Source organism: Pleurodeles waltl, chromosome 6, assembly GCF_031143425.1.
Source record: "Pleurodeles waltl isolate 20211129_DDA chromosome 6, aPleWal1.hap1.20221129, whole genome shotgun sequence".
Lineage (NCBI taxonomy): Eukaryota > Metazoa > Chordata > Amphibia > Caudata > Salamandridae > Pleurodeles > Pleurodeles waltl.
In genome coordinates, this window is record NC_090445.1 from 1,408,593,382 (window position 1) to 1,408,618,246 (window position 24,865).

The following is a 24,865-nucleotide window of genomic DNA, read 5'->3' on the forward strand; positions in this document are numbered from 1 at the left end:
CAGATCGCAATAACAGCCACCCGGTCAGGGGACTGGCGGCCGTTCCAGCGCCCAGAGACCTTCGGCACAGACGACGCCCAATCCAGACTTCACGCCTTGTTCAACGTCAGGCACGAGCTCTCAGTAAGCGAGGAGGGCTGCCTACGGAGACCAGCTAGTGGAAGACGCTGTCAAAGGGTGCCTAGTTTGCCAGGCCAGTGGGGCCCCTGACCCGGCACCAGTCATCACAGAAGAAGGCCCCTTAGCCCCATGGCAAAGGGTTAGCACTGACTTCGGGAGCCTGCTGGACGGCTCGCACATGGTGGTAGTGGTTGACGACTATTCCCGATACCCCGTGGTAGAATTGGTGCAGTCCACATCTGCGTCCACGGTCATCCTGAAATTCGAGAAACTAATGGCTACCCAAGGCCTCTTTGGGGAATTATGCACGGATAACGGGCCCCCATTCAACAGCCGAGAATGGGCAGACTTTCCGGCTTCCACCAACACGAAGCATCGGCGAATTAGACCCCGATGGCCACAGGCGAACGGGGAGGTACAGCATTTCGTCAAAACACTGAACAAAGTGATCTGCATTGCCACAACAGAATCCAGGAACCTTGAGAGTGCCATCTATGCCTTTCTCAGGGAGTACCGGGTCACCCCCCTCCACACTACCACTGGCGTGACCCCAAGCTAACTCTGCTTTGGAAGAACAGTAACAGATACTATTCCACATCACCCCTCATGGGCAACACAACCACCACCACAAAGTCAGTCCACAACAAGGAGATCCCGCACCAATGCTTATGCCTCCCGGAGGCGGAGACCTCGAACAGTTCACGTGCAAGTAGGAGATGCCGTCCTGGTCAAAGATTGCCACCAAGGAGGCAAATTCCGTTTACCTTTCGAAGCACAACCATGGACAGTGATCACCGTGAAAGGTACTAAGGTGACAGCCCGCCAGGGGTTGGAGACTGTAACCCGCAACGTGGCACAGTTCAAACGTCTCCTTCACTCTACCTTCCAGGACCATGCAAACGACAGCACTGTCGCGACTGCCACCAGGATCAGTCCAGGAGGAGACACAACTCTTCCGGAGAGCACAGGTGAAGGAGAGAGGCCCACCGCTGAGGAACCTACAATGAGCCAACAGGAGCAGGCATCTTTTCCAGCGCCAGTGCAAGCGCGAGTTCTATCCGCAAGAGTCGAGATGCCTAGTGAGGGTCCGAGCCAGGTGCCAGCGTCTGGAAAGTCCGGGAGTGGGCGGTACAACTTGAGGTACAACCCAGACCCGTCCTGGCAGTACACAGACTTTGCACTTGACTGATTCTGGTGCCCGAGACACGCCGAAAGTGCCGCCCCATCCAGCACATATCTGAGGTCGTGGCACTTCAACGATCCACAATTTCTTTGGTTTTGACTACTGGTTGTTTTGTTTTGTTTGTCTCCCCAGTTGGGGAGGAATGTAGTGTTGCTGCAGGAGTGGGCAAGCCCACTCCCCCGTGTTAAGTCAGGGGTCACCGGTGTCACCCCTGTGATACCGCGATGGAGTGAGCGTGCACATGGTGACGGGGCATGGGCTATAAAAAGGACACAGAGGCCCGGGAAATGGGTGAGATAGCGAGCGAGATTAAAATAAAAGAGTTGGTGCGCCATACCCTTACCGAGTCAGCGTCCTTCTTCCAGCGCGCATCCCGAATCGACAATGTGGTAGAACTAGAAGGGGAACCACGGATGCCACATCTTTCTTTTTTTCACTGGTGCAGCATTACAGCATCAGTAAGGATTCTGCAGGCCAGAATGGGAAATGCTGCAGATAAAATGCATGACGGGGTTAAAGACTCAGACTATTTCGCTGTGTACTAAAAAATGTTGCCATGTTTACACTCGCAAAATGAGGCAGGAAAAGTGTCCGTCTATGCTTACGTTAGGTATAACTCGTAAAAACGGTTTGCGCCCAAATTGATATTAGCCCGACGATGGAAACTCGTTCGTGCCCAAACTGGCATTAGCAGTCCGATCAAAATAGGGACGGTAGGATAACTCTACCATACCATCTCCTTTAGTTGGCATCATCGCCTAGCCGTAGTCAATCCCTGTATTTCTTTAGGATACCTTGGCTTCTTAGCTTGTATATGGTAGGAGCAGCTGTTTGTGTATGTTACGTAATAATCTTTCCGTCTCAGTTGGGCAATGTAGCTTCCGGGTACCAGCACGTTTTAGGAGGGGACACCGAGTATTATGAAGTCCGATGTGTTGGAGAGGAAGAGACAACTTTCTACGTGGAGGGGCTCGCTTTCCCAGATGTGCATTTCTCAGGACTGGTTTCCATCCATCTTACCCTGCAGAAAAAGGATGATGAGGTATGTTAAAAATCATGCTTCACAAATGAACAATCTGCATAAAAAACCTGTGGCACTAATGAAACACAAGCTCATGTTTCACATGATGGCAATACACAACCTGCCTGCTTAATGCTTAACTATGCTGAGTAAAAGATGCCCCAGAGGCACCGAGTTCACATGAAACTTATTAAATACAAAATTAAAATGTGCAACACTCTTTAGCTATAAATTGCTACTTTGTAAAAAGCCATTTAATATATGATTAGAGGGAACCAAAAATTAATAAGCACCATAATCACAGTGACTCAATGATTAGCACACTTTTAATAATTTCACTTTTAACAATTCCAAAAAGTGAATCAGATATCCTTTCTACTATATCTGAGTGACTGAACCTGTGCTGCTAGAATACTGGGTAGGTATGCTTAATGTCTGCAGGTAAACGGTAAAATATGACACAGTGCACTCCAAAACATTTAACGCATGGTTACGGTATTCAAAGTATGTGCATAAGAGGGCAATACAGTGCCATGGCATTCAAGTAAAATTGATTCCTGATGTAAGTGCTATTTGTACATGTATGTGTTCTATGCAACAGACTCCATTAAACTTCATTTTTTAGCTTTAGATTTCCAGGATGTTCACTCCATCACATAAAATACTGATATTTGCTATTTCTAACAGTGTATTAGATGTGTATGTGTGTGTGGTATTTATATAGCATGAATCAAGCCAGCACAACAGAGCACTGCACAAGAATAGCAGCCGCGATTACGAACCACGATCATTTACAGGCTATTGGTGGCTCGTGCCAGAACTATGCCAATCCCCTGTGGATGAAGTTCCTGCTTCCACAGGTCTACCTTTTCAAATGGCTCAAAATGGAACGGCTTCCCTTCTGGTGGAAAGTCCATGTGACTGTTCTGTTCCTGGACATCTTCGAAGAGTCCACTGGCTTCCAGTTCAAAAGCCTTTGCATTTCTTTTAATGCACTCCATAATAAAGGCCCCTACTTTAGGCAGCAACCTTTTTAACTGGTATGTCACAGGAGCCCAAGTGACCAGCTTGTGCTTGTCTTTTAGTGGTCCCCATGGCCAGGAAGGTGTACCAAGGTAGTCATGCCATCTAGTTATTCTATCCCTTGGAAGTCTTTGCCATTTGATCTCTACCCAATGAGCAACTAATTGATCTTCAGGAAAGTCTAGATACTTTTATTTTCTAGCTCTAGTCCCATTTGGTAGAAGATACAGGCTCTGCCACATGTTTATCAGCGCCAGGATGCCTTTTTTAGTAATCACATGCATTACAAATTACATAACTAAATAAGTAAGTGTTTTGTGATCCTAAACCTGTTTCCATCAGCTCATTGCTCTGGATGATGTTCCTGATTTCTCTGGGCTCCCATACAAAAGCCTTTCTCTCTGAGGTTTTCACGCATTTGTTTATTATGCATTGTGATTTACCTATGCTCATTATTAACTTTATAGGTTTCATCAGATGCTCCAATATTCACAGATGAGGTGGTCTTCCGAATGGCACCATGGATCATGACCCCAAATACTCTGAAGCCCCTAGAGGTTTTTGTCTGCAGGTAAAAGGGTAGAGAGGGATGAACACCAAGGACTATGGCATCTGTCTGATCTTAAACCATTTCCCCTAACACTTCCTTTTTTGTTTGTAGTTTGCCTGACAACAGTCTCTTTTTAGAGGAAGTGAACAGTTTTGTTAAAAAGGCAAAGTGCAAGCTGACTATCTGCTCTCTGATGGATTCGAGAGGGGACCGCTGGATACAGGTAATGTCAAAATGCAGCATATCGTTAGAGGTTTACCCATGAAAAATAAACATGAATAGGCCAGTACAATGCTCTCCTCTGAATTGAGAATTATTCTCTAACCTGATGGAACCAGTCCTCTGAGGATTAAAATGCTGTGCCTTAGGTATACTACTGATCTTTTAAAAACTTCTCAGGAAGGCACATGTGTTAATTGTAAAACTCTTTCCCAGTAAGTAACACCTATGGTTATAAATGTTCCTTCTTGAGGATGTTGCTCTACTCCATGGAGGTAACACATTGCCATCTAAAAAAGATATATTTGCTAAGAGTCGTTTTTCATATGTGGGTACATTCCATGAAGTCTTTAAATCAGAATATCATATGCAGGAATATCCTCTTCCATAAATATTGTGTCCTAAATATTGTTAAAAAATATTGTCACTTTGGGTAGATTTTCCATTATTAATTCCAATGTGGTCATATTTTTGTAAATTATATCTAGGACACACTATTTTTTGCCAGACGATATTTAGGTCACAATATTCTGATATCATACCTCCGGATGAGTAGCAAGCTTACATGTTCATAGCAACTACCCTCTCTCCTGAATAAATGAATGAACCAATAACTCATTCATTGACCTAGGCAGCAGATGCGTATGAGAATGAATGACCGTATATTTGCATTATTTGTCCTTTCATTGCTCAATTAAAGGTAAAGAGGAATGTAGATGCTATTAGATTGTTCATGCTGACATAGGATCGATGAGAAATACTTTGGTGAGCAAAAACACATTGGTGAGCAAGGACCAGAAAAATAATTCAAAAGATTCATGGGAGACTTAGATCAAATTAATTTATTACTCACCTGGAAATGTCTTGATAACCAAAATATTCCACTCTCCATTCCTTCAGGTAAAATGCCCTGTCCAACAACAATACTGGGATATGGAAGATGAAGGAAGCTGGGCTGGTGTGTGGTGAGCACCTGTGGTGTTATCACCGTATACCAGGTCCAGGAATCCCCTATTAGTGAAGTGTAGGAAGTGTCTAGGAAGCCAGGGCTCTCTAGAGGTAGCTATGGATGAGCAGCCAAGACTTATCCAGGAAACATGCAAAGCTTCTGCAATACCAATGTAGTCACACAGCACCTACACACAGGAAAGAACCACACAGAGTTTAAAAAATAAAGGTACTTTATTATAGTAACACAAATACAAAATTACTATATAGGCAATACCCCAATTGTAGGTAAGTAAACACACTATTATATACACATTAGTATCAGAAAAAAACCCATAAAAAACAATAGGCAATGGTAAAAGCAATAGCAAATAGTGAGGGCCAAACCGTATACTAAAAAAGTGGAATGTGAAAAGCGGTCCCCCACCCAAGGAAGTGGAATCAGTAGAAGGGAGTTGGAGGAACTAGGAACCCCAAGAAGTGAGTATTAGAGTGACCCCCAGCGATCAGGAGAGCAGAGGTAAGTACCTGGTGTGCCACAAACTCCATAGGAGGACTTTGGAAGAGGATTGTGCGAAACCCAGACAAGACTGGAACAACCCAAAGGAGGATTCTGACAGAAGAGGACCTGCAAAGGAAGGGGACCAAGTCCAGTTAAAGTTGGAGTGTCCGGTTGAGGCAGGAGCCACTACCCACCCTTCTGTGGATGCAGGATAAGGTTGACGGTGGACGAAGGAGGTCAGCAGTGCAGCACAGGAGCAGATGAGGAGATCCAGAAGTGATGAAAGGGATGTCCCACATCAGCGGTTGTGATGCACTTGGTCAGTGGTGCTGGAAAACCAGCAACAATCCTTGGCAAATGCAAGAGTCAGAGATCGAGGTTTTGCAAGGCTGAAGAGGACCAGCGAGGTCCAGGGGACTCGACCTAAAGAGGGGAGTCTGGGGTGACCCTCAGCAGCTGGGAGAGTCACAACAAGATAAGGCAGCCCCCACAGGAGACCCATGGGCACTAGCCACAGGAGTAGCTGTGAGGCCCACTCAGCACACCTGAAGAGGAGTCCCACATCATTGGAGCAGCAGGCAGGAGACTGTGCCTTGTAGGAAAGAGTGCTGAGGAATGGGCTACTTGGAACCTGAAGATCCCTTGGAGGAGGAACAAACAAGCCTTGGTAGTTGCAAAAGTTGCAGTGCACAGGGGTACTGTCCCACAAGGAGAGGCAAAGGCTTACTGTCTCCCACTTTGGATCACTGGTAGCGAGGACCAAGGGGACCACTACAGACCACCACCTGTGATGCAGGATCCACACAGCTCTGGAGGAGAGAATATCCACCTTGTACAGGCTGAAGACTCAGTGCCCTCAGAGGATGCACAGCTGTGGAAATTTGCAGTTGCTGGAAGGAGCCGGTTAAAACAATGTTGCATTGAGGAGTTGTCGCTGGAGTTGCAGTTTGTCAGTTCCTGGAGGGTTCAATTGCAGTCCCAGTGCCAAGAAGATGAAGTCAATGAATCAGAGGAGTCCTGCTGGAATCTTGCATGTCAAATCTGAAGACCCACCCAAGATGGAGACCCTAAATAGCCCAGGTAGGTGGATTGGTCACCTATCAGGGTGACCACCTATCAGAAAGGGGCTGTGATGTCACTGTAAGGAAATGCCTCCTTGGCATGGTTACCCCCTGACTTTTTGCCTTTGCTGATGCTAAGTTTTGATTTGAAAGTGTGCTGAGGCCTGCTAACCAGGCCCCAGCACCAGTGTTCTTTCCCTAACCTGTACTTTTGTTTCCACAATTGGCACACCCTGGCATCCAGGTAAGTCACTTGTAACTGGTACCCCTGGTACCAAGGGCCCTGATGCCAGGGAAGGTCTCTAAGGGCTGCAGCATGTCTTATGCCACCCTGGGGACCCCTCACTCAGCAAAGACACACTGCTTGCCAGCTTGTGTGTGCTAGTGGGGATAAAACGACTAAGTCGACATGGCACTCCCCTCAGGGTGCCATGCCAACCTCACACTGCCTATGAAGTATAGATAAGTCACCCCTATAGCAGGCCTTACAGCCCTAAGGCAGGGTGCACTATACCATTGGTGAGGGCACAAGTGCATGAGCACTTTGCCCCTACGGTGTCTGAGCAAAACCTTAGACATTGTAAGTGCAGGGTAGCCATAAGAGTATATGGTCTGGGAGTCTGTCATGCACGAACTCCACAGCACCATAATGGCTACACTGAAAACTGAGAAGTTTGGTATCAAACTTCTCAACACAATAAATGCACACTGATGCCAGTGAACATTTTATTGTAACATACACCCCAGAGGGCACCTTAGAGGTGCCCCCTGAAACCTTAACCGACTATCCGTGTAGGCTGACTAGTTTTAGCAGCCTGCCACACACCAGACATGTTGCTGGCCAAATGGGGAGAGTGCCTTTGTCACTCTGTGGCTAGTAACAAAGCCTGTAGTGGGTGGAGGTGCTTCACACCTCCCCCTACAGGAACTGTAACACCTGGCGGTGAGCCTCAAAGGCTCACCCTCTTTGTTACAGCACCCCAGGGCACTCCAGCTAGTGGAGTTGCCCGCCCCCTCCGGCCACGGCCCCACTTTTGGTGGCAAGGCCGGAGGAGATAATGAGAAAAACAAGGAGGAGTCACTGGCCAGTCAGGACAGCCCCTAAGGTGTCCTGAGCTGAGGTGACTAACTTTTAGAAGTCCTCCATCTTGCAGATGAAGGATTCCCCCAATACGATTAGGGATGTGCCCCCCTCCCCTCAGGGAGGAGGCACAAAGAGGGTGTAGCCACCCTCAGGGCTAGTAGCCATTGGCTACTAACCCCCCAGACCTAAACACACCCCTAAATTCAGTATTTAGGGGCTTCCCAGAACCTAGAAACTCAGATTCCGGCAACCTAAGAAGAAGAGGACTGCTGAACTGAAAAACCTGCAGAGAAGACGGAGACACCAACTGCTTTGGCCCCAGCTCTACCGGCCTGTCTCCCCACTTCTAAAGACACTGCTCCAGCGACGCGTTCCCAGGGTCCAGCAACCTCTGAAGCCTCAGAGGACTACCCTGCATCTAGAAGGACCAAGAACTCCCGAGGACAGCGGCTCTGTTCCCTAAAGACTACGACTTTGCACCAAAGAAGCAACTTTAAAACAACACATGTTTCCCGCCGGAAGCGTGAGACTTTGCACTCTGCAACCGACACCCCCGGCTCGACTTGTGGAGAACAAACACCACAGGGAGGACTCCCCGGCGACTATGAGACCGTGAGGAGCCAGAGTTGACCCCCCTGAGCCTCCACAATGACGCCTGCAGAGGGAATCCCGAGGCTCCACCTGACCGCGACTGCCTGCGTCAAAGTCCCGACGCCTGGTAAAGACACTGCACCCGCAGCCCCCAGGGCCTGAAGGATCCGACCTCCAGTGCAGGAGCGACCCCCAGGTGGCCCTCTCACTTGCCCAGGTGGTGGCTAACCCGAGGAGCCCCCCCCCTTGCCTGCCTGCATCGCTGAAGAGACCCCTTGGTCTCCCATTGATTTCTATTGCGAACCCGACGCCTGTTTACACACTGCACCCGGCCGCCCCGTGCTGCTGAGGGTGTACTTTCTGTGTGGACTTGTGTCCCACCTGGTGCACTACAAAACCCCCCTGGTCTGCCCTCCAAAGACGCGGGTACTTACCTGCTGGCAGACTGGAACCGGGGCACCCCCTTCTCCATTGAAGCCTATGTGTTTTGGGCACCACTTTGACCTCTGCACCTGACCGGCCCTGAGCTGCTGGTGTGGTAACTTTGGGGATGCTCTGAACCCCCAACGGTGGGCTACCTTGGACCCAAACTTGAACCCCATAGGTGGTTTACTTACCTGCAAAAACTAACAAGCACTTACCTCCCCCAGGAACTGTTGAAAAGTGCACTGTGTCTAGTTTTAAAATAGCTATATGTCATTTATGTGAAAACTGTATATGCTATTTTGCTAGTTCAAAGTTCCTAAAGTTCCTACATGAAATACCTTTCATTTGAAATATTACTTGTAAATCTTGAACCTGTGGTTCTTAAAATAAACTAAGAAAATATATTTTTCTATACAAAAACCTATTGGCCTGGAATTGTCTCTGAGTGTGTGTTCCTCATTTATTGCCTGTGTGTGTACAACAAATGCTTAACACTACTCCTTTGATAAGCCTACTGCTCGACCACACTACCACAAAATAGAGCATTAGAATTATCTCTTTTTGCCACTATCTTACCTCTAAGGGGAACCCTTGGACTCTGTGCATGCTATTTCTTACTTTGAAATAGTACAAACAGAGCCAACTTCCTACAGTCACCTACCTGACCTTGCTTTTCAGATGCTCCCAGGGGCCCCTGCCCACCTTGGATTCAAGATGGCAGAATCAAGTGGCAACTTGGAGGAGCTCTGGGCACCAATCTTGGGGTCGTGATGGACAGGGGAGTGGTAACTCCCATTTCCATTGTCCAGTTTCGTGCCAGAGCATGGACCGGGGGTTCCTGGACTGACGCAAACTGTTTTATGCAAAGAGGTCACCAAATGTGCCCTTCAAAGCATACTGGTGGCTTCGGGAGCCTACCCCATCTAAGCCACTTAACCCCTATTTCTAAGGGAGAGGGTGTTACCTTCCTCTCCCACAGGAGAACCTTTGTTCTGCCTTCCTCTGCCTGAGTTGGTCAAGCAGCAGGAGGGCAGAAACCTGTCTGAGAGGTGGTAGGAGCGCTGGCTGCCCAGAAAACCCAAGAAGACTGGTAGGAGCAATGCTGGGGGTCCTCCAAGGAGCCCCCAGAGTGCATGGAATCATACAACCAATACTGGCAAACATGCCCAGGTTTGGAGTTACCATTATGCAGGTGGACACAGGTAGTGTCTTGTGTTCAATACATCGGTAAAATGGGTTTCCCGCACTTATGAAGTCCAGTGTAATGGACCTGGAGCTCGTAGGGGCACCAATGCTCATGCAGAGGTGCCCTCACACATAGGTACCTGCACCATGCCTTCTGGGGTGACTTACAGTGACCTGGTGCAGTGACCTGTAGTGAAAGGGTGCATGCAACTTTTCATGCAGGCTGCAATGGCAGGCCTGCAGGCACATTTTGCATAGGCTCTCGTGGGTGACTCCATGGGGAACCCCTGGTGCCACAATGCCCTGGGTACCTCGGTACCATGTACTAGGGACTTACATGGGGGCACCAGTATGCCAAATGTGGGGTGTGCAAAGTCCTAGGCAACAACATTTAGATGGAGAGAGCACAATTACTGGGGTCCTGGTGAGCAGGATCCCAGTGAAAACAGTCAAAACACTCTGACAGCAGGCAAAAAGTGGGGGTTACCATGCCAAAAAGACAGTACTTTCCTACAAAAGATATGTTCACTTCCTATGAGGTCACCCTCATGCATCATAAAATACCTCATTGGGTAGTGAATTACTTCTAATTGTAATTTTTATTTGAATGGGGTAGAGAATCAAAGTCCATACTGAAATATTATACAGTTATGTAATGTAAACAGCTATGTGCTATCTGTCAGCTTCAGAGCTTTGGGACCTCATCATAGGTATGGACCGCTATATAAATGCAATTATAAATTTCCAAAAAAGGCTTGTGACCTTTTGGTTTATACAGATTACCAAATCAATACATAAACAAACACTTTTCTGAAGAATCATCTATCATTCCAGACTGGTGGTAGTATCAACTTAGTGTATACTAAGGTTTGCTGAAAAAAATCATACTTGACCACTATTCTGCTGGGGCGTGGCGTCAGTTGAAAATTATAAAATCTATCTCATTTCCAAGGTGAGCTATTGCACATTATTCTACCAATGCATGGTCTAAACCTTCACTATTCTGTGTAAATTGCTGTTGGGATGGATTATGATCCAACCTATTTGTAGGAAAGTACCCTCTTTCTTGGCATGGTTACCCCAATTTTCTGCCTGTTGTCAGTGTGTTTGACTGTGTCTACTGGGATCCTGCCAACCAGGACCCCAGTAGTTTTAATCTCTCCTCTAAATTGTACATTTTCTTCCCACAATTGGCATATTTGTCCCCCCATGTAAGTCCCTAGTATATGGTACGTAGGTACCCAGGGCATTGGGGTTCCAGGGAATCCCTATGGGCTGCAGCCACCCAAGGGAGCTCATGCAAATTGTTCTGCAGGCCTGCCATTGCAGTCTGCATGCACCCGTTTACACTACAGGTCACTGCACCAGGTCACTGTAAGTCACCCCTATGGTAGGCAATTTTCAGCGCAGAGGGCAGGGTGCAGTTACCTGAGTGTGAGGGCACCCCTGCACTAGCAGAGGTACCCCCACAAGCTCCATATCCATTTTCTTGGACTTTGTGAGTGCAGGGACGCCATTTTACATGTGTACTGGACATAGGTCACTACCTACTTCCAGCTACATAACGGTAACTCCGAACCTGGGCATGTTTGATATCAAACATGCCGGAATCATATCCCAATACTGTTGCCAATATTGGAAGAATGATTCCATGCACTCTGGGCCTCCTTAGAGAACCCCCAGCATTGCTACTACCAGTCTTACAGGGTTTTCCGTGAAGCCCAGCTGCTGCTTCCCCTCAGACAGGTTTCTGCCCTCCTGCTGCCTGATCTGATCAAGCCCAGGAAGGCAGAACAAAGGATTTCCTTTGGGAGAGGGAGGTAATACCGTCTTCCTTTGGAAATAGGTGTGACTGGCTTGGGAGGGGTAGCCTCCCCAAGCCACTGGTATGCTTGAAGGGCACATTTGGTGCACTCCGTGCATAAACCAGTCCACACCGGTTCAGGGACCCCCAGTCCCTGCTCTGACACCAAACTGGACAGTGACCACTCCCCTGTCCATCACAAAGGGTCTCTGGGTTCTGCCATCTTGTTTCCAAGGTTGGCAGGGAACTCTGGGAGCATCTGAGTGGCCAGTCCAGGCAGGTGACATCAGAACCCCCTCCTGATAGGTGCTTACCTGGTTGGGTGGCCAATTCCCCTTTCAGGGTTATTTAGGGTCTCTCGCTTGGGTGGGTCCTCAAATTCGGCTTTCAAGATTGCAGCAGGATTCCTCTGCAACTTCCACTTCGACTTCTGGACACTGGAACCGCGACTGGACTCTCCAGGAACCGACAAACGCTGCAACAACGAAGAAGTCTCTTCTGCAACTTTGTTTCCACGTCTCCTGCCAGCTTTGCAACATTTCCCCAGCTGTGCATCCTCTGAAGCCTGCAACACTTCAGCCTGCCCAAGAAGAAGAAGGAATCTTCTTTGGAGAGAAGGAGTCCCCTGCAACAGCTGGCACCTACAGCAAGCGATGACCAGCTGCATAGATCTCCCCTCAGTTTTCTTTCATGTGGGTAAAAGCTCTGTGGCTACAGTGGTATTGCAAGAGCTTTTTAAGCCTTGGCTGCTCGTTCATAGCTACCTCTAGAGAGTCTTACTGCTAGACACTACTTACACTTCACTAAGTGCGGAAACCTGGACCTGGTATAAGGTGTAAGTACCTTGGAGACTCACCACAGACCAGGCTAGCTTCCTACACTATTGTTTCACGGGGGTAATGGTTTAACTAAATTTTTAACTCATAGTTTTAATTAGAGGATGGATCACTCACTGTGCTCATTGTGGTTAGATGTAAACCTTTCTTTGTAGATGGATTGTCTGATTTCGCAATTCATGAGGGTGAGGCTTATCACTGAATTAGGTATGTTTGACTGTGGTTTTCCTCCAAACTTTTGTCCTTCATTCAGCTATTTAGCTGAATTCATTTTCATTTGCTGTGTGCACTTTACCACTGCTAATCAGTGCTAAAGTGTTACCTGCAACCTTGCTCGCTGAATATTGCCTACTCAGAACATATTTGTTGAGATTTCTTCTGAGTCCAATGTAAGCACCGACTGGCACAATATACTTTTTCTATCCGACTCGAGCTCCATCACAGTCAGACATATTTTTCAACTTTGACTGGGTCTCACACAACTAGATGTCTGTGGTTGGCAGTTTGATCTTTTAGGTGCTCGTTTTCACCTTAAACTTAAAAATGCATAACTCCATTAATAATAATTGGATTTAGGTAGTTTTAGTGTCAAATAATTTACTAACATTTACTCTATTATCCTAAATTGGTGTGAGGTTTTTCTTGTGTTCTGTTTTTACTTTATGACTGTTTGTGTGTTGCATAAATAATTTACGCATAGCCTCTAAGTTAAGCCTGACTGCTTTTCTGGCAAGCTACAAGAAGGTTAAGCATAGCTTAAATTTGTGACTTTTGTAGTTCACTATGACAGGAATTGTGGTTGTTGCTTGAGTGGGGTCAACACCCCACTGAACCAACAGCCCAATTTCTCACAATAAGACTCTGTTCTTAAATCATAATTTCATTTTGTATAGTCTAATGCATCATTTTACCTATGCATAGTATTCCAATGGGCATGATTTAACTATTTGTCCTATCATATATTAGTCATTTAGGGAAAGACTAAAAATCAATTATACTTTGTATAGTCTATATTACAAAGTCGTCTGATGGGTACTAACTTTTGCTGAGACCATGGATAATCTATCCCATCAATCCATCCGGTGAGGTAGAAGTAGATTGTACCAGGGTTAATCTGACCACTTATTCCATGCCAGCAGGAAATGGCATGCCTAATCATCTCATTAGGGTACCATCATACAGTATGCTTGATGAGGGAATACAAACCATTTTGGCTATTCAAAACCTTTTGCGTGTCCTGCCTGCAATGACGGATGAACCACATAACATGAATTAGTCCAAAAACTCTGCCTGGTACCTTTGTTTTACTGTAGGTCAGCCTGTTTCTACATTCTACAAGTTGTAAACTAACATTGGGCTCTATCAGTAGATAGTATAACCCAATACTCCCTCAAAATGTGTGCTGCATTATCTGGAAATGTTACTATTTAATTTAAAAAGTACAGTCTCCATCTATGTTCAACGAAGGGTTACTCTAACCTTCTATTTCATCTGAGTAATTTAACCTTGTTTTTTTCCAAAGAATAGCAAAAACTTAATTTTATTGCATCCAGTGTACTGTAGCTATTTATTCAATAACGAGATAGTACAACAGGCATCCAAGCTCTTAGAATTCACTTCTTCACCTATATTGTTGAAGCCTTTGATTCTCTGATACGACCCCTTTATCTACCTAACATGATCCTACTCTTTCTATGCCTGGCATGTGTGTACCTATCTAGTGCCTAGTAATCATGTGTGATTTTCCACTCCTGAATGGAAAGAAGTAAAAACTCACTTTCAATGGAAAGATGTAGGGGATCACCTGGGAGTGCACCAAGATGTGTGGTGTGTATTTATTATGGGTCTGAGGAATTAAAAATTGTAATCCAGTTTGTGCTAAGTTCTGAAATCTTTGAAGATCAGAAAGTCAGGAAAAGATGTGTGACGTTCACAAAATTAGTAAAAGAGAACTTTTCCACAAAAAAATCTTTTGCGTGGGATTTTTCCACAGAATTCTTACTAGGCATAGACTTGCATTAAAAGTATGTTTTTTTCTCTGCGTGAAATAGGGGCAGGAAAGTTTTCCATGCAAAACCTACTCCCAGTGAATTTGTTCATCCATTTACTTTTTAAAAGTCACAAATTTTAAAAAAATGAAGAACAAAAGATGAGGGAGTATTTTTCCAATTTTCCTCACTATTATTCACGAACATTTATTTAGTTAGACGTCTGGGACAGTGCTACCATGTTGCTTCATAACACCTTTGAGACTCTAAACTTACAGCAAAATGAAGATAGCTGAAAAACAATGTCGACCCTACCTTTTGTCCATGGGATTAATTTACAAGGAATAGTATAACCTTACATTCTACTGTGTGTGGTATTATCTTGCACTATATTTAGAGGTATTTAAACAGTTAATACATTAGGGTTGATGTAACTCTTGCTTCTGCCAGGTAATGATGTTACCCTGCATTCCAGTGGATGCGGTCTAGCCCTTCACAGTATCAGATTATAATCTATCTCATGATTATATTAAGGGCTGTATCTCTCATACCTCCAGACAATAATGTAAATCGTCAGTCCTTGGAAGGCGTTAGAAGGACTGTCTATTCTAACCCTTTGTCCTAAGGCTTTTAGTCTTACTTTTTACATCTTCCCTTTTTCTGTTCTCTTCAACAGGATGAAATGGAGTTTGGGTACATAGAGGCACCTCAAAAGTCCTTTCCAGTGCTCTTTGACTCACCTAGAAATGGACCTTTGGAGAATTTCCCTTTCAGGAAGATCCTGGTATGATAAGTCCCTTTCCAGTATATAATTCTGTAAATGTGATTTCACACTACAATCACAACACATCTTCTCACAAGGGAATGACATATTTATCACCTGTGCAAGAGATCTCTTAATCCTACCTTCGAAACTCTACACCATCACTAGTGATGTTATCACCCTAGTGCATAACCACTTTAGTAGCATAAGAGCCATCCACCTCGCAAACTAATTCTTTACATCTGCTTTACACCTCACAAGCCTCACAAGAAATCTTGTTATCCTCACAAAACCTTGCCTCACAATAGTCTTGCTGCCTTCATAAGCAATGCCTTTACCCTACACAAAGGCCTCCGCATTCCGAAAAGGGCAATGTAATCTTGTGGTGTCTCTCAGCCTCAATATGAGATAAATTATTCCTCACAAGAGACTCAGTGACCTCCCCAAAATACCTGGTCCACCATTCAATAAGATCCTTTCACCAATGCAAGAGAATGCTTGATGGTCCAAGAAGATTCTTCACCATCATAATTAGGGCAGAATGTTGTGTTGCTTTTACTTTGAATCCTGAGTAGAAGCACCTTCTCCCCAGACCAAGTATGTTACTTTCAAGTATCCTTTTTCACCTTCCCAAAATATTTTTCATTTTCACAGTGAAAGTCATTTCTTTTATGGGAGATCTTGTTAGCCTCTCCCATATAAGATGGCTGTTCACCCTCACAGTATAGATTAGTTCATAATGTGAGACTCACAAACAACCCCTCATTCACTCTCTGGTGTGTTCTCAAGTTTGTGGAATGATTGGCAATCAAGGTGTCACTATCTTGGGGTTCATGGGACACATATCGATATAGCTCCAATTTGTCCTTGTGTGTGCAAGTATTTTTAGAGTATTTTGCTAGTTATTTCTATTTCTCTACTAACATGTCTAATAATTACCTTTCTAAAAGGGTCCAGATTTCGGCTATGTCACACGAGAACCTGAAGACCCCTTCGATGTGAGCACCTTGGACTCCTTTGGGAATCTGGAGGTGTGCCCTCCAGTGACAGTGGATGGGAAGGAATACCCCCTGGGAAGGATCCTGATTGGTGGTCACTGTCCCACGTAAGTGTGTGGGCGATCGAGAGGGAAGAGGTGATTTATAGGCGGTGTGAAGGTGCGAGGTGAATGTTAAAGGCCCCTGATAAGACATAAGGGATGTTTAAGGTTGGCAACGAAGAACTGGCTGTATCCATAGGCAGATAGACATGGGTGGAGTGTGGAAATAGACACATGAGTTGTGATAGTTTATAGAAATGATGAGAGATGAAGTGCGAGGAGGAGAGTGGGTCAAAAGAGAGAGTTACATCAGATAGAACAGTAGACATCAGAGAACAAAAGGAAAACATGCAAACTAAAGATAAGGAGGGAGGATTAATCAATCAGGGCACAGCAGTTCCCATTAATCATCATCAGGTTCAACCACTGACATTGCCTTCCTTCCTGATGAAAGTACAATGTTAGATTTCCTCGAGGGTTTTTAACCGTGCAGCTTGCCCTGCACATCCTACCAACTGCCCGCAATCTGCAATACGTCTCACATACCTTTTGGGAAGGCGCCTCTATACATAGTTAGTATGTTTATGGCCCTCCTTTACTAGAGTTGGCACAGGTGCTCATGGATTGCTTTCCATTTTAGTGGTGTGCACGTGGGCTTTAAAGTAATTGATGCTATATTTTGCATAGAATTGCACAAGCGCCCTCACAGAACTTTAGTAAATTCAAATCAGGGCCTATATGAGTGTGCAATGATGAGTATGACCACTTCACAATAGTGTAGAAAATGCATGTCCGATCATTCACAGAGGGGAGCTTGTGGGTTTTACAGAGGATTGCTGTGAATTGTAAAATGCTATTGTTGTTTCACATGCAGCACAGTACTGGAATACTGTCGCCTGTTTATCATCTCATAAAACAACATTGACATTAATAATAGGAAGGCTATACGCAATGGGTTGTTATGCCAATGTTTAGCACACAATATTGGTGTCAGACTTTACTTTGTCAATGATTTTGTGACATATAACCACATATGCATCTCCACGCACAATCAGGAGGCATGAACGTGCAACTCTTATGGATAATAATTGGCCCAGGATCTACTTGTGCACCGCATGAGATTCACTTATTTTATTTATTTAGGAATTATGTAGAACGTTCAAACGACAATTGAGCAGTTTACAATGATAAGAACAGAAATACAACGAATCCCTTCAAAAGGAAGCGTGTGAGGGACATCACACAATAACATTTGAAGAGGTAGACATAATTTAGAAACAACAAAATATATATACAATGACTATTATAACACATAATGTAGATGGAGGTTAAGGCTGTGTCTCTTTAATCCACTACCACACACACCCTTTATCTCACTTTTGCTTATTCCTACTTTCTATATTTATATTGAGTTTTCCTTCTTTCTCTTCCTCTTTCTTTCACCCTTGTGTGTTGTTCGCTCTCCTGTGCTTAGTAATTGTATGATGCTGAAAGAAATTTGCCTGCCCCCAAAAATGAGCGCTGGTCGCCCTGCCCGCAACCACCAGCTCAAATTAAACACTGGTGGTGCTGTATGCCGAGAAGTGGATTTGCATCTCCGGTTTTTCATAGAGTCATATAACAAAATATGACCACAAACCTAGTCAGGTCTATCAAAAGACTGTTTCCGAAATGTTGTTGCAAATTATTCACCAGCTTTTTAGCAATAAATCGTTAATCTTGCAGTGCACTTTATTTCCTAAAAGGTCACATTACAAACGTCCCCATCGCAGGGGGTCCCAGAACGACTTTTCTAATTTGGCAGGTCACTATTTGCGATACCCTACCTTTGGCTACGAACATATACAAGGAACAGCAGACCACTATCCCTGGGTTTGTATTTTCCAAATGGAAAAAAAAACAAATGTGCCTGTGTTCTATAAAGGAACCAGTGCTTCTTGTTTTTATAAAAAAAGTTTTGAGTTTCAATAATCTTCAAGGAGAGCAGACATTAGTGTACTGAACTACTGCTGCAACCCTTGTGGCTACCAAAACTATTCACAATCCCCATTGCAAACTGATTACCTTTGAGTGTTGGAATCTGACTAACAGTTTGCAACTGCAATTGTGGTCGCAAGCACTTGATACACGCAATACTGAATTGCAATCAGAAAGGAACACCTGTTTTAATGTCCCTTCCTTATTGTGATTTGATATGGGTTTGTAATCTAATTTTGTGAGTCAGAATGCTTTTCAAACTCACAGAAAGGGTTTTATACATACCAAAAAGAAATTTTGCAATTCACGAGCCCGGTGATTTTGCTTTTAAATCTGACCCTCAGTCTTCTGTCTAAGAAGGAATGCCCCTTTCATACCTTATCCTCATTTTGATTTGATATGCGTCTGTAAACTCATCTTGTTAGTAAGAATTTGTTTTCGAATTCACAAACGGCTTAAAACATACAAAAGGCTGTTTTGTAGTCAGTAACCTAATTTGTGAACTCCCACAATTGTGCTCGCAAAATAGCTTTGTACATCTGGCCTCCTGTTTTCTGTTTAGGTAAGGGTGCCATCACATTGGGAGAATATTCCTTCTTTTATTGAGTACACTATCTAGTAAGAAGGCTTTGAACCAATTCTTGAAAGTACTTTAAGATGTTGTTCAGTGAACTGACTGCATCATTTTGCAGCTTTCAGGCACTCCCCAAAAATGCCACAAATTTGTTCCAACAACAGGCGTATACCATTTTGGTGGAGGGACGCCTGGCTGCCAAGATAACATCACAGACTTCAGGGTGAAAGTCAAAAGCTGTAAACTGCCATCTGTCAATCTCCACACAAAAAAGTGGAGACTGGACAGGTTCAGTGGAGAACTGTCCACTGCTGCTGCAACAGAAGATCCTACAGAAGAGTCAGTCTGAGTGGAGGATTGATGGCCATACACAGAAGCTCAGGATACCATATTCTTTGGGCCCTTCTGGAGCCAGCAGGATTACTTGGGCCTGGTCGTGCTTGATCTTTTTGAGAAATCTGGGCAAAACTGGTATTGGCAGGAAGGGGTACAGGAAGCCTGAGTGCCACTCGAAATGAAAACTGTCGCCGAGCGAGTGGCCACCTTGAAAACACCAACACACAAAACTGCTGACATTGCTCTTACCAATGCTCTCCCCACTGCTGAAAGAGACCATGTGCCACTTCCAGAAGGACATGCCATTCATGACTGACCATGCATTGATGGCTGAGTTTGTCTGCTCTGGCATTCAGAGAGCCCGCCAGATGTTGAACCACCAGGGATATGCCCTTATGTTCCAGCCATGTCTAGAAGCATAGAGCCTACTGACAAAGAGTCCAGGACCCCACCCTGCCCTACATATTGCAGTACCACATGGTGGTGGTGTTGTCCGTGAACACCTACACCACTTTCCCTTTGAGAGAGGGAAGGAATGCTTTCAAAACAAGCCTGATTGCCCTGAGCTCCAAAAGATTGATGTGGAGCTCAGACTCCGCCAGAGACCAGACGCCTCTGATCTCCGCCCCCCCATGTGGCCGCCCCATCCCAGGAGTGACACATCTGTCACTACGGTCAGATATGGTTAGGGAAGGGAGAGGGATCTGCCTCGGACCCAATCCGATTCGAAAGCCACCACTACAGATCTTGTGCAGTTTCCTCAGAGAGCTGGACCATGTTGGAGAGATTCCCATGATGCTGCCCCCATTGGAACTTCAGTTCCCACTGCAGAGCCCACATATGCCATCTGGCATTTGAGACCGGCAGGATGCAGGAGGCCATGAAGCCCAGCAGCCTCAGAATCATTCGCACAAAAACCCAGGACAGAGGCTGAAACATCGGCATCATAGCCTGAATATGCTGGACTCGCATCTCCTGAGGATAGTCCCAAAATTGCACTGTGTCCAGAACATCTCTGATGAAAAGGAGCATCTGTGAGGGAGTAAGGTGTGACTTCGGCATGCTTATAGTGAACCCCAGAGAATGCAGGAGGTTTTCCGTAGTCTGGAAGTGAGAGACAACAGTCTGGGGCAAGCCAACCTTCAACAGCCAGTTGTCTAGGTAGGGGAAGGCTGAAACCCCTAGCCTGTGCAGATGAGTTACGACCATCCCCATCACTTCCATGAACACCCGAGGGGCACCGGTTAGGCCAAAAGGAAGCACAGTAAACTGAAAGTGCTCACGACTTACAAGGAACCACAAGTAACGCCTGTGGGCTGGCAGGATGAGAATGTGGAAGTAAGCGTGCTACAGCTCCAATGCTACCATCCAGTCTCCAGGGTCCATGGCAGATAGGACCTCAGCCAAGTGAGCATTTTGAACTTCTCCTTTCTAAGAAAGAGATTGAGGGACCGGAGGTCTAAGACAGGGCAAAGGCCCCTGTCCTTTTTGGGCACCAGAAAGTAGTGGGAATAACAACCAGGGCCTACTTCTGGCACAGGAATCTTCTCTATGGCTCTCTTGGCCAAGCGTACCGGACTTCCTTGCTGAGAAGTGCCAAGTGGTCCTCCATCATTCGATAGTAGGACAGTGGCATGGCCAGATGGGTAGTCTCAAAAGGGAGGGAGTAGTCCCTTTGGACTATTTTTAAAAAACACCTGTCCATTGTGATGGATTCCCAGTGGGACAGGTGATGGCGAATTCTGCCTCCAACTGGTCTTGGAGGGAGTGACAGAGTAGGAAGGTTTGGAGACTGTAGCGCGGGTGATGGTGGACTGGGCTGACCTCTGGCTCCCTGATCCACTGGCACATTGGATCCCATGTCCACGCAGAGGCTGGGCAGCATGCGTTCTATACCCACTAAATGGGTGAAGAGTGGACTGAAGGAGGTGAGGAGCAGCTGTGAGGCTAGGGGGCCGTGCCTTAACTCGGGACTTCCTAAAGCACTCAAGTGCTGAGTCCGCTTTGTCTCTGAAGAGACGGGTGCCTTCAAAGGGGATGTCCATCAGCGATTGCTGGACATCCCCTGAAAAGCCAGACGTCCTCAACCAATCGTGGCACCTCAAGGCCTCTGTTGAAGCAACCAATCTGCCTAGCGAGTCAGTCATGTCTAGCCCACGATGTATTGTGAACTTGGGCTGCATCTCTCCTGTCTGCAAAGGCTTGGGAGAGAATGACCCAGGCCTCCTCTCGGACCTGTCGCAGCACCTACACAACCATATCCTAAAAAGTATGGGAATAGTGGCTCAATAGGCATGCGATGTTCATGGACCGCAATGGACTGGAGGAAGAGAACAGCTTCTTCCCAAGTTAGTCCAGTCTTTTGGATTCCCCATCCGTGGGTGCAGACGGGAATGCGCCAGAAGAAGAAGAAGCCTGGATGACTAAGCTCTGAAGCGTAGGATATTGAGGCAGGAATTTAGGGTCGTTAGTCACAGGTCTGTGGAGGTAGGCGATTGTCCTGTTAACAGAAGCCCCCGTGCTGGGTTTAGACCACGCCCCCAGCAGGACATCTGTGAGGACTTCATTAAAGGGCAAAAGGGGCTCTAACGTAGAAGCCTTGGGCTGAAGGACCTCAGTCAGGAGGTATGCCCTGACTGCACAGAAAGCAGCTCGAAGCCCAGGACCTCAGCCACTCTTTTCACCACCCTGGAATCAGAGGCTCCCTCCGCCTTAGCCACAGTAGTGGGAGAAAGCATGCCAGCAGGGACAGCTGTCCAGACAACTGGCTTTGCCCAATTACTGAGTCCAGTCCATTTCTGGATCATCTAGATGGACTTCTATGGAGTCCAGAGACCTCTCCACGTTCTCACTGTATCTGTACCCGTAAGTATAAGCGTCAAGATCGAACCTGGGGAACTTAGTCCCTGTCGAAGACGGAATCCGCGTTGAGTGATGTCGATCCGGCTCTGGGTCGGAGTCGGGGATGAGAATGGGGTCAACGTTGATTGCAGGCCTGACCAGCGTCGGAAGCAATGATGCCTTTGCCAGCGTTGGCGAAGGTACAATGGCATGACCTGCGTCAGCACAGATCCGATAATGGATCCTGAGGTACCCTCTAGAGCTGAGGCCAAAGCCTCTGGCTGGGAACCCGAGGAACCCTCCTCTGACCCACATGGTCCGGAGGATATCACAGGAGGGTCGGTCTGCCCACAAATGAGGCACATGGCCTTGTAAAACTCCCTGAGTTGGGTGGGGGTGGCTCTGGCTCCCGGAAACTCTGGGAGGCGAGGAGCCAACCCAGAAGCAGGCTCTGAGGATGGAGGCCTGGAGCATTGACGTTCCTCCTGCGTTTCACCGTCCGAGCGACGGGGTGAAGCCAAATAACTTTTGTTCTTCTTTGACTTTTTCTTCTTGTGACCTGAATGTCCAGAGGACTTGGAGTGGGATGAAGATGAGTAGTGGTGGCTCCGCGAGCAGTCTCATGACCTTTCTCTCGAACAAGATCAGGAGTGATGCAGAGCCGAGTGCTGGGCTGCCATGAGCTTTAGGGACCGCTCCCTCAAAGCCTTCGGGCTCATGGCCCGGCACTTGGAGCACGACTTTGAGTCGTGGTGGTGCTGCAGGCACCACAAGCACACAAGGTGTGGATCCCTCACGAACATCGTGCAGTGACAGGAGTCAAACGGCTTGAAACCGGTCTTACAGGAAGAAACCTTGATGCACGAAGAGAGACAAAACTTTGACAAAAATGTCAAAAAGTCAGTGAAAAAGCAACTGAGGGTAGCTCATATATGAATGCGATGTAATCACAGCGACCACGAAGCCAACGACGGACGCAGAGTCGACCAATGCCACCTGACAGCTCTCAAGGGTACTGCTCACAGAAAAATCTCTGCATCCAGTCTGTCATCTGGGGAAATTCTAAGGTAAAGAATCTGCGGTAATAGAAGTCTCTATTAGATAGTTAGTCTTACAATTTCCTCACTCAAACTTGTTTATGACATATGTGTATAAATCTCCTATTGTCACAAGTGTGGCTCCTGATGTGTGTGTAAGTGTTTGCCCAAATAAACGTACTGACTCCCTGAGTGTAGTGAGGATAACAGGGCAGAGAACAGTTTCATATTCTGATATGGTGGATCAGGGAAAGCGTGATATGTCATGTCTGTCAGGAGTGGGCTTTGCATGAATGAAGATAGTGGATGGCAGCAAGAATTGCCCCTTTTGTGGTGTCACCAGTGAACAAACCATGTCTCTTGCTTCCTTCCACATGATGTTTCAGCAGTCTAGCAATCGTGCCTCCTTTTATTCTAAATGTGCATGAACCAGAACTTTGTGCCAACATCCTTTATTGGTCGACCATGAGGGGGGTCGTGTTGCACTTCAAACTTCAATGGAAAAACATACTGGAATAACACCCACTCAATCGCTTCTTGACCCAGCCTAAGGTCGTACAACACATAACACCTATGTATGCAGCACACAGCCGCATCAGTTGCACAGGCTTTAACATAGTTACAGGGTTTAGGATAGTAGTATCAGGGAGACATTTGGCACTCATGTATTCTTTTTCATCCTAAGACATTGGTGGTACTCTTCAGATTGGTCCTTGCAGCTTCCCTATGTAGGCAACCCTACTTCACCTATGTATATAAAGAATATTAATATGTTCTAGACTATGCATCTGTTCACCTGCAATGTTCCTACATATGAAATGTCCTTTCTGAAAGGGAAAATTGTACTTGACTAAGCTGCCAAGGAACATACACCTTGATCATCTAGGTATTTAATTGCATTTTGTTACATATGTTTGTTTGGAAAGCTTCCTGATCTATCTCCATATTCATACAGATCAGATAATGGTACTAAGAAACAAATTCACAACTAATGGCCTTATTACAAGTACGGCGGTCCTGGGACTGTCGTACCCAGGGTGGTGCTATGATCGCTGCCTCCTCAGTAATCTGATCGCCAATTACGAGGATGGCGGTCAGACAATCACAAGACCGCCGCAACTGCCAGGATCTTGGATCCCATGTCAGCCGCGGTATGGTCAATCACAGCAGTGGCGATGTCGGCATTGGGGTGCTGATCGTAACCTGTCTTTCCACTGAGTTTTTCATGGTAGAGAGCGCGCCATGAAAAGCTTGGGGGAAAGGCAGGGAAGAGCCCCAAATGGGCCCACTGCGATTTTGCCCATTGAACAGTGTTGCTGGGGGTACATGTTATGTCCCCCTATGCCTGCACTGTTGGTGCACACTGTTGCCATGCACAACAATAAGCATGGCAACAATGCACCCAAGGTGCATCTAGCGCTGCACTGCAGTGGCATATACTTCAGGCTCACTTTCGGAGCCAAAGCAGGCCACCTCAGTGACACCGCCACAGACACTACTTTCAGCCTGGCTGTAGTGTTGTAATGCAGCAGTCAGTAGGCCGCCAGCTTGGCGCTTTTCTCCCGACCGCTGCAACGGCGGTCCGGTGGTCAGACTGCCAAAGTCGTAATCAGGGCCTAAATGTTTATCCTGAGTGTTGAAGTTGCCGACATCAGTAGATCATATAGTAATTCCAGGAAGGGTTTTAGGGTTTGGTGCATTGTTCCATCTAAAGAATTCAGGTTTACTGTATGACATGCTGGAAGCAAAGGAGCCCC

At 46.2% G+C, this 24,865-nt stretch overlaps 1 protein-coding gene across 1 annotated transcript in view; it reads left to right on the top strand.

The window, feature by feature from the left end:
• Window positions 1-24,865, top strand: part of LOC138301767 (protein-arginine deiminase type-3-like) — an 81,736-nt gene that overhangs the window by 35,508 nt on the left and 21,363 nt on the right. Inside the window, exons 5-9 of the mRNA XM_069242274.1 lie at window positions 2,182-2,345; window positions 3,815-3,918; window positions 4,009-4,120; window positions 15,218-15,325; window positions 16,255-16,409. Coding sequence (XP_069098375.1) covers window positions 2,182-2,345; window positions 3,815-3,918; window positions 4,009-4,120; window positions 15,218-15,325; window positions 16,255-16,409 — 643 coding nt within the window. The remainder of the gene's footprint in view (window positions 1-2,181; window positions 2,346-3,814; window positions 3,919-4,008; window positions 4,121-15,217; window positions 15,326-16,254; window positions 16,410-24,865) is intronic.